At 42.8% G+C, this 13,726-nt stretch overlaps 1 protein-coding gene across 1 annotated transcript; it reads left to right on the plus strand.

The window, feature by feature from the left end:
- Positions 1 to 13,726, plus strand: agxtb (alanine--glyoxylate and serine--pyruvate aminotransferase b). The gene is made up of 11 exons (XM_023977279.2): positions 1 to 676; positions 1,067 to 1,259; positions 1,409 to 1,473; positions 4,623 to 4,723; positions 4,848 to 4,918; positions 5,007 to 5,091; positions 5,279 to 5,377; positions 5,494 to 5,563; positions 10,295 to 10,390; positions 10,650 to 10,778; positions 13,335 to 13,726. The coding sequence occupies exons 1-11, from the start codon at positions 407 to 409 to the stop codon at positions 13,440 to 13,442; spliced, it is 1,287 nt and encodes a 428-aa protein (XP_023833047.1). The 5' UTR covers positions 1 to 406; the 3' UTR covers positions 13,443 to 13,726.

The following is a 13,726-nucleotide window of genomic DNA, read 5'->3' on the forward strand; positions in this document are numbered from 1 at the left end:
TCTAATTACCAATAAAGACATTACATTGCCTCTTAACAAATGAGCAAATATTGGTAATAGTATAAACCCCCTCTACAACTTCATCCATTCAAACTAGGAAACACATGCCTTCAGATGAATATGGTCATGATAATCACATGCTCTCATTAATAATTCGTCGATAATGTTAAAAAGTATGTAAAAGTGAACAATCTTTAACAGTTGATGGTTGACAATATAATATAGAACACTTGAGCCAATTCCACCTCTGTGCAGTTTTGTCCATGACGTGACGCACAACGCTCGGTGCCCAAGAGGTCAAAGACCTGTTGTTTTAAATCTTCACCAAAACCCGAAGTCAACTCCAGTCCCTCTGTCTGTCAGTGCAAGTCACAGTCGTCGTAAACACCGGAGCGAGGAGCTAACGATGATGCAGCGGACTTTGTTTCGCAGGGGAGCGCTGCTGGCGCAAAAGGCGGCTGTGGAGGTATCGCTGCTCCCGATGAGCGCGCCTCTACACCGCCGCCTTGACCGTGCCATGTCCTCGGTGACCATCCCGCCCCCGGAGTGCATCCTCCGGCCGCTCGAGGTTCCTTTCCGCTACCTGTTCGGACCAGGACCGTCCAACGTGCCGCCCCGCGTTTTAGCCGCAGGTGGTAGGGGAATTATCGGCCATTTGCACCCAGAAATGTACGAGGTAAATGTGTAACCCCTATTGCTGATAAGTTCATTGTTTGATAACTATTTTTTACTTCATGGCACCGCCATAGGGGTTTCTTTATCCAGCAGTTCTGTTATTTATAGACTACTCAGTGCGCTTTTAAATTCATGGTCAATATGAAGGAACACGTTTAGGATATTATTTGTTATTTATAAATTGAGATGTGAAATAAAATATATTTTTTTTTTTTTTCACAATTTGTGGAATTATCAAAACAAGTCTCATGCGTAATTGTGAATGCGTCAAATAAGCATTTTGACACATTTTACCCTTCACAACTGATCTATCAATATTTGACAAAAGATTAATCTATGTAGGCCTAGAACTACAACTGTTTCATTCAACAATTTGACGCGTTGCTTGTAGATCATGAACGACATCAAGAAGGGGATCCAGTACGCTTTTCAGACACAGAACAACATGACGATAGCGATGAGCGGCTCGGGACACGCAGCCATGGAGTGCGCCGTCTTCAACACGGTAGAACCCGGGGAGAGCGTGCTCGTGGCTGTCAATGGAATATGGGGAGAGCGAGTGGCTGAAATCGCCGAGAGAATGGGTATGTTTTACGCACGGTTTTACTCACGAGTTCAGCGGTCTCGAAACAAGACCAGTGTTTGCGAGTTAATGTAATTTGAGAACATTGTTTCTGGTCTTGTATACATCTGTTTTGTCCGGATATTAGACTTTCATCTGGCTTTATTCCAGGTGCCAATGTTCACATCATGGTAAAAGCACCGGGTGGAGTTTTCAGCAATGAAGAAATTGAAAAGGTAATTGTTTGTTAATGCATTAGGCCTCCCAAAGTAGCATTCACATAGAGATTGTTCAATACAGGTTTCAATACAGGCTCCTCGGCAACTTCAAGGTCACCAACCCTTACCTGTGACCAGGTATGGGGGGGGGGGGGATTGTACTCCAGCACTGAATTTGAAATGTTACAATGACTGGCAGCTTTAATTTAAGGGTATTTTCTTCAATATTGGATGAACCATTTAGATATTCAGTGGTGTAAAGTACTTAAGAAAAAATACTTTAGGGTACTACTTAAGTCGTTTTGGGGGGTATCTGTACTGTAATATTTATATATTTTTTAACTTTTACTTTTACTTCACTCCAAAAGAAAATAATGTACTTTTTACTCCATACATTTCCCCTGATACCCAAAAGTACTTATTGCATTTTGAATGCTTTAGCAGGACAGGAAAATGGTCCAATTCATGCACTTATCAAGAGAAGTGGTCATCACTACTGCCTCTGATCTGGCTGACTCACTAAACACACATGCTTTTTTCGTATGTTTGAGTGTTGGAGCGTGGCCCTGGCTATCCACAAAAAAATGAGCGCCATCTTGTTAGCTTAATATAAGGAATTTGATACGATTTATAATTTTACTTTTGATACTTAAGTATATTTTAGCAAATACATTTACATTTGATACTTACACTACTGTTCAAAAGTTTGGCGTCACTTAGAAATGTCCTTGTTTTCCATGAAAACATACATGGAACATACAAAATGAATAGGAAATATAGTCAAGACGTTGACAAGATTGTAAATAATGATTTTTAATTGAAATAATAATTGTGTCCTTCAAACTTTGCTTTTGTCAAAGAATCCTCAATTTGCAGCAATTACAGCCTTGCAGACCTTTGGCATTCTAATTGTCAATTTGCTGAGGTAATGTGAAGAGATTTCACCCCTTGCTTCCTGAAGCACCACCCACAAATTGGATATGCTTGATGGGCACTTCTTACGTACCATACGGTCAAGCTGCTCCCACAACAGATCAATAGGGTTGAGATCCAGTGACTGTGCTGGCCACTCCATTATAGACAGAATACCAGCTGACTGCTTCTTCCCTAAATAGTTCTTACATAGTTTGGAGCTGTGCTTTSGGTCATTGTCCTGTTGTAGGAGGAAATTGGCTCCAATTAAGTGCCATCCACAGAGTATGGCATGGCGTTGCAAAATGGAGTGATAGCCTTCCTTCTTCAAGATCCCTTTTACCCTGTACAAATCTCCCACTTACCACCACCAAAGCACCCCCAGACCATCACATTGCCTCCACCATGCTTGACAGATGGCGTCAATCACTCGTCCAGCATCTTTTTATTTTGTCTGCGTCTCACAAATGTTCTTCTTTGTGATCCGAACAACTCAAACTTGGATTCGTCTGTCCATAACACTTTTTCCCCAATCTTTCTCTGTCCAGTGTCTGTGTTCTTTTGCCTATTTTGATCTTTTATTTTTCTTGGCCAATCTGAGATATGGCTTTTTCTTTGCAACTCTGCCTAGAAAGCCAGCATCCAGGATTTGCCTCTTCACTGTTGACGTTGAGACTGGTATTTTGCGGGTACTATTTAATAAGCTGCCAGTTGAGTACTTGTGAGGCGTCTGTTTCTCAAATTAGACACTCTAAATGTACTTGTCCTCTTGCTCAGTTGTGCACCGAGGCCTCCCACTCATCTTTCTATTCTGTTTAGAACCAGTTTGTGCTGTTCTGTGAAGCGAGTAGTAGACAGCGTTGTACGAGATCTTCAGTTTCTTGGCAATTTCTCGCATGGAATAGCCTTCATTTCTGAGAACAAGAATAGACTGACGAGTTTCAGAAGAAAGGTCTTTGTTTCTGGCCATTTTGAGCCTGTAATTGAACTCACAGATGCTGATGGTCCAGATACTCAACTAGTCTAAAGAAGGCCAGTTTATTTGCTTCTTTAATCAGAACAACAGTTTTCAGCTGTGCTAACATAATTGCAAAAGGGTTTTCTAATGATCAATTAGCCTTTTAAATGATAAACTTGGATTAGCTAACACAACGTGCAATTGGAACACAGGAGTGATGGTTGCTGATAATGGGCCCCTGTACACCTATGTAGATATTCCATAAAAATCAGCCGTTTCCAGCTACAATAGTCCTTTACAACATTAACAATGTCTACACTTTATTTCTGATCAATTTGATGATATTTTAATGGACAAAAAATTTGCTTTTCTTTCAAAAACAAGAACATTTCTAAGTGACCCCAAACTTTTGAACGGTAGTGTAAGTATATTTAAAACCAAATACTTCTAGACTTTTACTCAAGTAAAATTTTACTTGGTGACTTTCACTTTTACTTAAGTCATTTTCTGTTAAGGTATCTTTACTTTTACTCAAGTATGACAATTGTGTACTTTTTCCACCACTGTAGAAATTACACTTGTGTGTATTAAAGTAGTCAAAACTGTTGTATTTGGTCCCATATTCCTAGCACACAATGATTACATCAAGATTATAACTCTACAAACATGTTGGATGCAATTGCTGTTTGTTTTGGTTGTTTCAGATCATTTTGTACCCAATAGAAATTAATGGTAAATAATGTTTTCTGTCATTTTGGAGTCACTGTTATTGTAAATAAGAATATAATATGTTTCTAAATACTTCTACATTAATGTGGATGCTACCATGATTACAGATAATCCTGAATGAATCGTGGATAATGATGAGTGAGAAGTTACGGAGGCATAAATGTCATACCCTCCCAAAAAATCCTGTTATTGTAATGGTGAGAGGTGTCTTGGGGGTATGATATTTGTGCATCTGTAACTTTCTCACTCATCATTACTCATGATTAATTCAGGACAATCCGTAATCATAGTAGCATCCACATGAATGTGGAAGTGTTTAGAAACATATTCTATTCATATATTTTCTCTCCGCCTTCAAGAGAGGGGGCCACAAACAAAATGTATCCACTTGGTGGGGTGGCCCCCAACCAAATCTCACTTATGGCCCCCAAAAGGCCAGAGCCTGCCCTGATTGCAGTCATATAGCCTATATATTAAGTTCATATAGTCAACATGACAAGGGCTTGGGTAACTATTCGTGCCAAAAGTATTTTGTTTATCTGACTGCCTATCTCCTGTCTATCGATAGGCCCTGGCCAAACACAAGCCTGTTCTGTTCTTCCTCACACATGGAGAGTCCTCTGCTGGCCTCGCCCACCCCGTCGACGGCATTGGAGACCTCTGCCGCAAGTGAGACTCCGCTCCACCTCAAAACATACTGCAGTATATCTCCACTGTATTTCTCTCAGTTCACACAATGATGACAGCGGCTTCAAATTCAAGGCCTAAATTCCTCTCTCGTCTCTCTCCTCAGACACAATACCCTGTTTCTTGTAGATACTGTCGCGTCTCTTGGGGCGTCGCCTATTTTCATGGACCAGCAGAGTAAGTCAGCTTCAGACACCTATGTCATTTTCAGTCTGTCTGTCTTTGTGTATGGGTGTATGATGTCATCGTTTTCTTGTCTTTGTAGATATTGACATCCTGTACACTGGCTCTCAAAAGGCATTGAATGCACCCCCTGGCACAGCACCCATCTCCTTCAATGAAAGAGGCATGTGAGTGTGGTGTGTGTGTGTGTGTGTGGTGTGTGTGGTGTGTGTGGTGTGTGTGTGTGTTGTGTGTGTGTGTGTGTGTGTGAGAGAGGGAAGAACGAGGGGGAATGATTGAACGGAGACCAAATGAATGTTTGAATTTTGAGAAATGTGGACTTTACACACTCCCTCTTGAAACCCCCCCATACAGCCAAAAGATGTTCAACAGGAAAACAAAACCAGTGTCCTACCTCTTTGACATGGCCCACTTGTCTAACTATTGGGGAAATGATGGCCAGCCAGCCAGACTGTAAGTCTACAGTATTCTCAACGAACAGTACTTTGTTGTGAGAAAATCTCCCATCCTAACCAGGTGAAATAATAATAAATAAATAAATAACAATCTTTCATTTTGCTCCGTTTCAGATACCACCACACAGGACCAGTGTCTGGGTTCTTTTCCCTGAGGGAAAGTCTTGCTATTCTTGCTGAGAAGGTGTAGTGGCTATTTGTAACCATTTTAAAACCATATTTTCTTTTTCTTACACAGTGGAGAATGAGCTGACTATTTGTTCCTGCCGTGTGTAGTCCATGAATCCAAAAATCGAATGTCCACAGGTCGTTTACTGTAAAAAATAAAGTTAAATTTATTCCATATCTTGGCTACAAAATGTTGCAAAAAGGAAATCAAAAGACGATATTTAAGCTATAACTTAAGAATTCTTGGATCAAACAATCGAACAATATCACGAAGACAAAGGAAGCACGGTCAAAAGACAAGCCAGCTATTCCCAGCAGGCCTCTGCGCCCATGACTATTTAAGCCATCTCCAGCCTGCAGAGGGAGGCATAGACACTTACAAGTGATTAAGATCAGTCAAACAATATGACAAACAATCAGAATGGCATATAAACAATAATATAAATCGAATTTATACAAATAACAAAACCTGCTATTTGGCTCTTACTTACCGGCCCCTTATTGTATGTAACGTGAGGCAACAACCATTATCTACACCTGTTTAGGAAAGAACCAAAATGAGTGGGTGTATGACATGGGGTATGACATCATGTGTCGCTTTAGCTGATGCACTCTGCTTCACCACCTCAGATGGCAAACTCGCTGTGACCTTTCAAACTTCTCCACCTTCTCACCGAAATCAGTGTCACAGTGGCTAGTCGGGTCCTGCAGGTCGATCAAGGAGATCCTATTGGCAGCGACCGGTACCTGTGTGTCACGTTGGTCACTGCATTCTCTAAGTGGACAGCTTACCACCCAATCCTAGTAGGGTCTTGACAGCATACGGGCCTTCTACTTGACTATGGATTACCTGCCAGGGCTCCATTACTTGTGATGCGTTTGTTCCTATTAGCAATCTAATGTCAGCATGCATGTGACAGCTTAACCTCTCCCTGATATGGTCACTTGGACATCTCATCTTGTCTGGGAATGATTTCTTTTGTCACTGGTAGGTTTTTGTGAGTGTAAACTTCAGGTAGTTTAATGAACTTGTTGGTGTCAAGCCGACTCACCTTTGACAGGCCTTTCCTGACCCATGGTACGCAGCAGGACGTTCCTTCTTGTTCCTGTAACGTTCAGCTGCTGAGCCAGCTTGTCGGTGCAGAATGTTGCTGAGCTACCTGGGTCTAAGAAGGCATATGTTAGCAATACCTTGTTTCCTTTGCTGGATTTCACATGAACCGGTATGATGGATAGATGAAGCATATGAAGGTGGACTTAGTTGCACACATATGAGACGCCTACTACAGTCTCTGCTCATGTGACCCTTTGTCAGACAACAAAAGCAGATGCCTTTCTCCTTTAGAAAAGGTATCTTCTCCCTGCTCAACTTCTCCTTTAGTAATGGACACAGTTGCAGTGTGACCACCACTGCAGTACAGACAGACAGATTAACATGGGGTTTATGAGCTACAATTCACCTGAGTCTGTTGGGGTTGTTGCTTGAACCCTGACTCAGCGGTTGCTACACTGGTGGCAAAGGTGTACTTGTGGTCTATGGGTTTAGCAAGGTTGTATTTGATGTTACCTCTGTCACGGTTGACACTTGAGTCTTGGATGTTACCAAACACAGGGTCAGTAAATATTGTGTCTTGACTTGTTTTTTAATGAACTGAACTAGGTCACTGCATTTTGCCCAGCTGCTCCGTCGCTATTGTAGCTCACAGGCAGTGGACCTCCACCTTTCTCTTAGCTTGTGTGGAAGTTTCATGACAAGTACTATCATGCTGGATGCAAGATCCCGTTCCTGCATGTAATCTATTTCCTCCATAGCATTTCAGCACCTTCTGAGATATAAAGCAAAGGCCTGCTGTGCTTTGGGGCCTTCAGCCTTGACGGTTAACCAGCCAAGGGCCTCTTCCATTAATGCAGACGCTATCTGATATTCATTACCAAAATTCTCTTTGAGCAGTTTCTTAGCTCTTGGGTAGCCTCTGTCATGAGCCGCCATATGCTGACATTGACATGTTCAAATGATCTGATGAAGATCTGTACTGCATGGGATCTTCAACAAACACAGTGATCTTCTGTGGCAAAGATTCTGTTTGACTAGAATGGCAGTTATGCCATTTGACCTCTTTAAGATGTTAGGTTGTCATGTTCACCGCTGTCCTGTATGCTAGGGGTTCTTGCTTGCTCTCCCCTATGACCTCCATGTGAATGGGTCGGTTCAGAAGGTCTGCCTTGGCCCTGTCCATGTTAATGGCCTGCAGACTTGAGTTAGGGACCTGTGCAGCTGTATGGTCTCTCCTCTGAGCTCTGTGTAAATTAGCTTGACCAGAAGATTTGTTTCGTGCAACATGTTCTTCATAGGCTTGTAAACCTGGACTACCGTAAAACTTAAATTAAATGCTGAGTCTCAAATAGCCGCCTGTCCCTTTTAATAGCTGGGCAATGGCACACATTTCAGTAAATAAATGCCTGCTTCAAATAAACGCTGGGTCCAAATGATTTGTTTAGGAGGTTATCATGAATTACTATGTATTGTTTACAAGGTTTAATTTGTTACATTGAATAATTCAGTAATGACTCCAAAAAATTAAGGCAATCATCCGTTTTTATCGCCAATAAGAAACGGCCAGCCATTGGCTGCTAACAACTGAGAACTGCTAGCTAACTGGCAAGCACAAAAACAATCAACTTCGGGAGTACAAGCCCCCAGACATCGTCTGGTTGCCCTCTAGTGGCAAAAGTAAGAACTGACAAATGCACAGTCAAAGAGGAGAATAATTATTGTCAAGGGTTTTTATTTTTTTATAGAAGCATACTAAGACACAATAAACTCAGCAAAAAAAGAAACGTCCTCTCACTGTCAACTGCATTTATTTGCAGCAAACTTAACGTGTGTATATACTTGTATGAACATAAGATTCAACAACTGAGACATAAATTGAACAAGTTCCACAGACATGTGACTAACAGAAATGGAATAATGTGTCCCTGAACAAAGAGGGGGTCAAAATCAAAAGTAACAGTCAGTATCTGGTGTGGCCACCAGCTGCATTAAGTGCTGCAGTGCATCTCCTCCTCATGGACTGCGCCAGATTTGCTAGTTCATGCTGTGAAATGTCACCCCACTCTACCACCAAGGCGCCTGCAAGTTCCCGAACATTTCTAGGGGGAATGGCCCTAGCCCTCACCCTCCGATCCAACAGGTCCCAGACGAGCTCAATGGGATTGAGATCCGGGCTCTTCGCAGGCCATGGCAGAACACTGACATTCCTGTCTTGCAGGAAATCACGCACAGAACGAGCAGTATGGCTGGTGGCATTGTCATGCTGGAGGGTCATGTCAGGATGAGCCTACAGGAAGGGTACCACATGAGGGACGAGGATGTCTTCCCTGTAACGCATAGCGTTGAGATTGCCTGCAATGACGACAAGCTCAGTCCGATGATGCCGTGACACACCGCCCCAGACCATGACGGACCCTCCACCTCCAAATCGATCCCACTCCAGAGTACAGGCTTCGGTGTAACGCTCATTCCTTAGAAGATAAACGCGAATCCGCCATCACCCCTGGTGGGACAAAACCGCAACTTGTCAGTGAAGAGCACATTTTGCCAGTCCTGTCTGGTCCAGCGACGGTGGGTTTGTGCCCATAGCCGACTTGTTGCCAGTTATGTCTGGTGAGGACCTGCCTTACCTCAGGCCTACAAGCCCTCAGTCCAGCCTCTCCCAGCCTATTGCGGACAGTCTGAGCACTGATGGAGGGATTGGCCGTTCCTGGTGTAACTCGGGCAGTTGTTGTTGCCCTCCTGTACCTGTCCCGCAGGTGGGATGTTCGGATGTACCGATCCTGTGTAGGTGTTGTTACACGTGGTCTGTCACTGCGAGGACGATCAGCTGTCCGTCCTGTCTCCCTGTAGTGCTGTCTTAGGCGTCTCACAGTACGGACTTTGCAATTTATTGCCCTGGCCACATCTGCAGTCCTCATGCCTCCTTGCAGCATGCCTAAGGCACGTCCACGCAGATGAGCAGGGACCCTGGGCATCTTTCTTTTGGTGTTTTTCAGAGTCAGTAGAAAGGCCTCTATAGTGTCCTACGTTTTCATAACTGTGACCTTAATTGCCTACCATCTGTAAGCTGTTAGTGTCATAACGACCGTTTCACAGGTGCATGTTCATTAGTTGTTTATGGTTCATTGAACAAGCATGGGAAACAGTGTTTCAACCCTTTACAATGAAGATCTGTGAAGTTATTTGGATTTTTATGAATTATCTTTGAAAGGCAGGGTCCTGAAAAAGGGACGTTTATTTTCTTGCTGAGTTTAAGTATGTAAATGATAACACAGTACAGGAAATTAAGAAATGTATTAAAATGTTGGAAGTGAATGCTGGGATTAAACAATTAACTATGCAAATGAGCAAAAGCTGTGTGCATTAAGGAAATAGATACCTAGCTCAAATAGAAGCCTGTCTCTACAAAGCGCCTGTTGTGTTCAGTGATTTAAGCAAATAAACGGCAGGCTATTAATACATTTTTTACGGTAAGCACATATGATTCACTGAGCCCTCCATAATGGAATAATAACCTTAATGAATAAACCATGTTTATGTTTATTATGATGCAGTCCTATTTGCTGATTACTTTGAACATTGCTTCTAATTCTCTAAATAAATCAGAAAAAAGTATTTACTAGCAGTTTCGGACCAGTTTCAGGCTTACTGTGCCTGTCCCATCAGTACCTAGTCTTTGTCTTCCCATAGGGGTTGGAGGAGTCCTGGAGGCACCACAGGGAGGTGGCAGGGTACCTCTGGAAGGGCCTGGAAGACATGGGGCTCAAGCTATTCATCCAGAACAAGGTAAAAGACATGCATCTGAAATCGCACCCTATTCCCTATTCCGTACGCACTACTTTTGTCCAGATGCTATTTTCATATGAAGTAGTGCAGTGTGGAATAGAGTGCCATTTCAGACAGATTGTCAACAAACAATTTACATTCTACAATAATAGTGTCACTTTTTTTAACACCCTCCAATTTCAAGGCTGGTGTAATTCCTTGGTCTTGAATTTCACAGAGGTGTGTCTAAATGTGGGACCGTGGTATTTTCTCCATGCAGGACCTTAGGCTGCCCTCCGTCACCACCATTGCCATTCCTGAGGGCTACAACTGGAGAGAGATGCTGCAGTACATGATGAAGCACCACAATATGGAGATCACTGGGGGCCTGGGGCCCTCCACTGGCATGGTGAGTGTAAAGGGAATGTTAAAGTTCTAGCTAATTGCCTATACATAACTACGAACATGAATATGTTTATTAACCATTGCATTTGATATGGGAGCTGAAACCCTGTCTGTAGAACCAATCGGATGGTTAGACAACCAATGTAGGGAAGAAAGTACCTTGTTGTTGTCAAGGCTGTCCCACTAAGCATTTGACATCAGGCGACGTCTTTTGGACCTCCTGTTTTGGTCCTCCATCTTTTTTTGGTCCGGACCGGCCTTGATTTCAACGTCCACAGACATCCGGACAGGCCTTGATTAGCCCAAACATAGACTATATCTATAATTGGTTCAGATCTGAACTAATCATAGACATTTATGTATCACAAGTTTGGACAGCACAGTACAGAACAGCAGAGTACAGTAAATTACAGTACAGTAAAGAAAAGTATAGTACAGTAGAGTGCAGTACAATACAGTGTACTGTATTGTACCCTACTTTACTCTAATTAACTCTACTGAACTAAACTGTACTCTACTGAATAAAACTTTACTGTCCTGTACCATACCATACTGTGTTCTACTGTACTAAATGATGACGTTCAAACTTGTGAAACATAGCCTAGACGTCTATGATTTGTTCTGATTTGGATCAGGTCCGCACTGACCAAATGTGTACTTGTTTGGGGGCGGAGCTCATTAGAATAATAAGAGACAACAGGTAGCCTAGCGGTTAGAGCGTTGGGCCACTAACCGAAAGATTGCTGGTTTGAATTGCTGTCAAGCTGTCAAGGTGAAACATCTGTCAATGGGTCCTTAAGCAAGGCACTTAACTCCTGACGCTGTACTACTATGGCTGACCCTGTAAAAAACAACACATTTCACTGCACCGGCAATAAAACAACTTTTTTTAAATGTTATACCCAGCATGCTTTGCAAGTGTTTTGCTTTACATTTAGGTCATTCAACAGACGCTCTTATCCAACGTGACTTACAGTCAGTGCATTCAACAACCGTTACTCAGAATGTTATTGTAGTTGAAGTGGTCTGTTGGTTTATTCTGAACATTATCGCTGCCAGTGTTAAAGCTTTTGAAAAAGCTGACATAAGTGCATGTGATGGATAGGAGAAATAATACATACACTACTTAAACAAAAGTATATGGACACCGCTTCAAATTAGTGGATTCGGCTGTTTCAGCCACACCCGTTGCTGACAGGAGTATAAAATCGAGTATGCATCCATGAAATCTCCATAGACAAACACTGGTAGTAGAAAAGCCTTACTGATGAGCTCAGTGACTTTCAACGTGGCACTGACATAGGATGCCACCTTTCCAACAAGTCAGTTTGTCAAATTTCTGCTCTGCTAGAGCTGCCCCGGTCAACTGTAAGTGCTGTTATTGTGAAGTGGAAACATCTAGGAGCAACAACAGCTCAGCCGCTAAGTGGTAGGCCACACAAGCTCACAGAACGGGACCGCCGAGTGCTGAAGCGTGTAAAGTAAAAATCGTCTGTCCTTGGTTGCAACACTCCCTACCGAGTTCCAAACTGCCTCTGGAAGCAACGTCAGCACAAGAACTGTCCATCGGGAGCTTCATGAAATGGGTTTCCATGGCCGAGCAGCCGCACACAAGCCTAAGATCACCATGCGCATTGCCAAGCATCGGCTGGAGTGGTGTAAAGCTCGCTGCCATTGGACTCTGGAGCAGTGGAAGCACGTTCAATGGAGTGATGAATCACGCTTCACCAGTTCCGATGGATGCCTGGAAAACGCTACCTGCCCCAATACATAGTGCCAACTGTTAAGTTTGGTGAAGGAGGAATAATGGTCAGGGGCTGTTTTTCATAGTTCAGGCTAGGCCCCTTAGTTCCAGTGAAGGGAAATCTTAACGCTACAGCATACAATGACATTCCAGACAATTCTGTGCTTCCAACTTTGAGGCAACAGTTTGGGGAATGCCTTTCCTGTTTCAGCATGACAATGCCCCCATGCACAAAGCAAGGTCCTTACAGAAATGGTTTGCCGAGATGGGTGTGAAAGAAGTTGACTGGCCGGCCTGCACAGAGCCCTGATCTCAACTCCATCAAACACCTTTGGGAGCCAGGCCTAATAGGCCAACATCAGTGCCCGACCTCACTAATGCTCGTGGCTGCAGCAATATTCCAACATCTAGTGGAAAGCCTTCCCAAAATAGTGGAGGCTGTTATGGCAGCAAAGGGGGAACCAACTCCATATGCAGTCTTCAGTTGGCTCCTCTTTTTTATTATTTTCTATTAAGAGGCATGATAAATTATTTTTGTGATACAACGTTTACTTGAGAGTGTATAGCAGTTGAAATTTGGCCATAGAATCACACATTTTTTCAATGTCTGTAAAAGACATATTTTCAACGTCCGGGAAAATATGTATGTTCCCCTTTCATTCAGCACCTAAAATGCACCTGATTTCAACGTCTGGAAAATACGTATCTTTGACATCTGTATAAGACATCTTTTCAACGTAATTTTGCATACTGGTGTGTCTTGAGCAATCATGTGAGCTCTGTCAGTGATGTGGCCACCATTTTGTTTCACCCCAGGTGATACGCGTGGGTCTGATGGGATACAACTGCCAGAAGACCAATGCTGACATGGTACTGGCTGCCCTGGCCGATGCTTTGAAGAACTGCAAAAAGAGCAAGGCATAAAGAAAGTTTATTATGCCTTGTAATGCCCTAAACAACCATGCATTCGGCCATGCTGGAGGACACCTGGAATGAATGGACAAAGGCGTCAATCTGTGAAAGTAGTATCACGGGTGTTTGTGAGCCCAGAGATTTGAAGCACAAATGTAAAAAGACAGATTCCGACATACATTCACGTGCAACTGCTTTCCTAATAGAGACTTTGTAATTACTCTAGATGGTAAATGCTCTCCAGGGAAAGAAAATAAAATATGTTTCAAAGAGTCAATAAAATATATACAATTCTG

Source organism: Salvelinus sp. IW2-2015, linkage group LG32 (genome assembly GCF_002910315.2).
Source record: "Salvelinus sp. IW2-2015 linkage group LG32, ASM291031v2, whole genome shotgun sequence".
Taxonomy (NCBI): Eukaryota; Metazoa; Chordata; class Actinopteri; order Salmoniformes; family Salmonidae; genus Salvelinus; species Salvelinus sp. IW2-2015.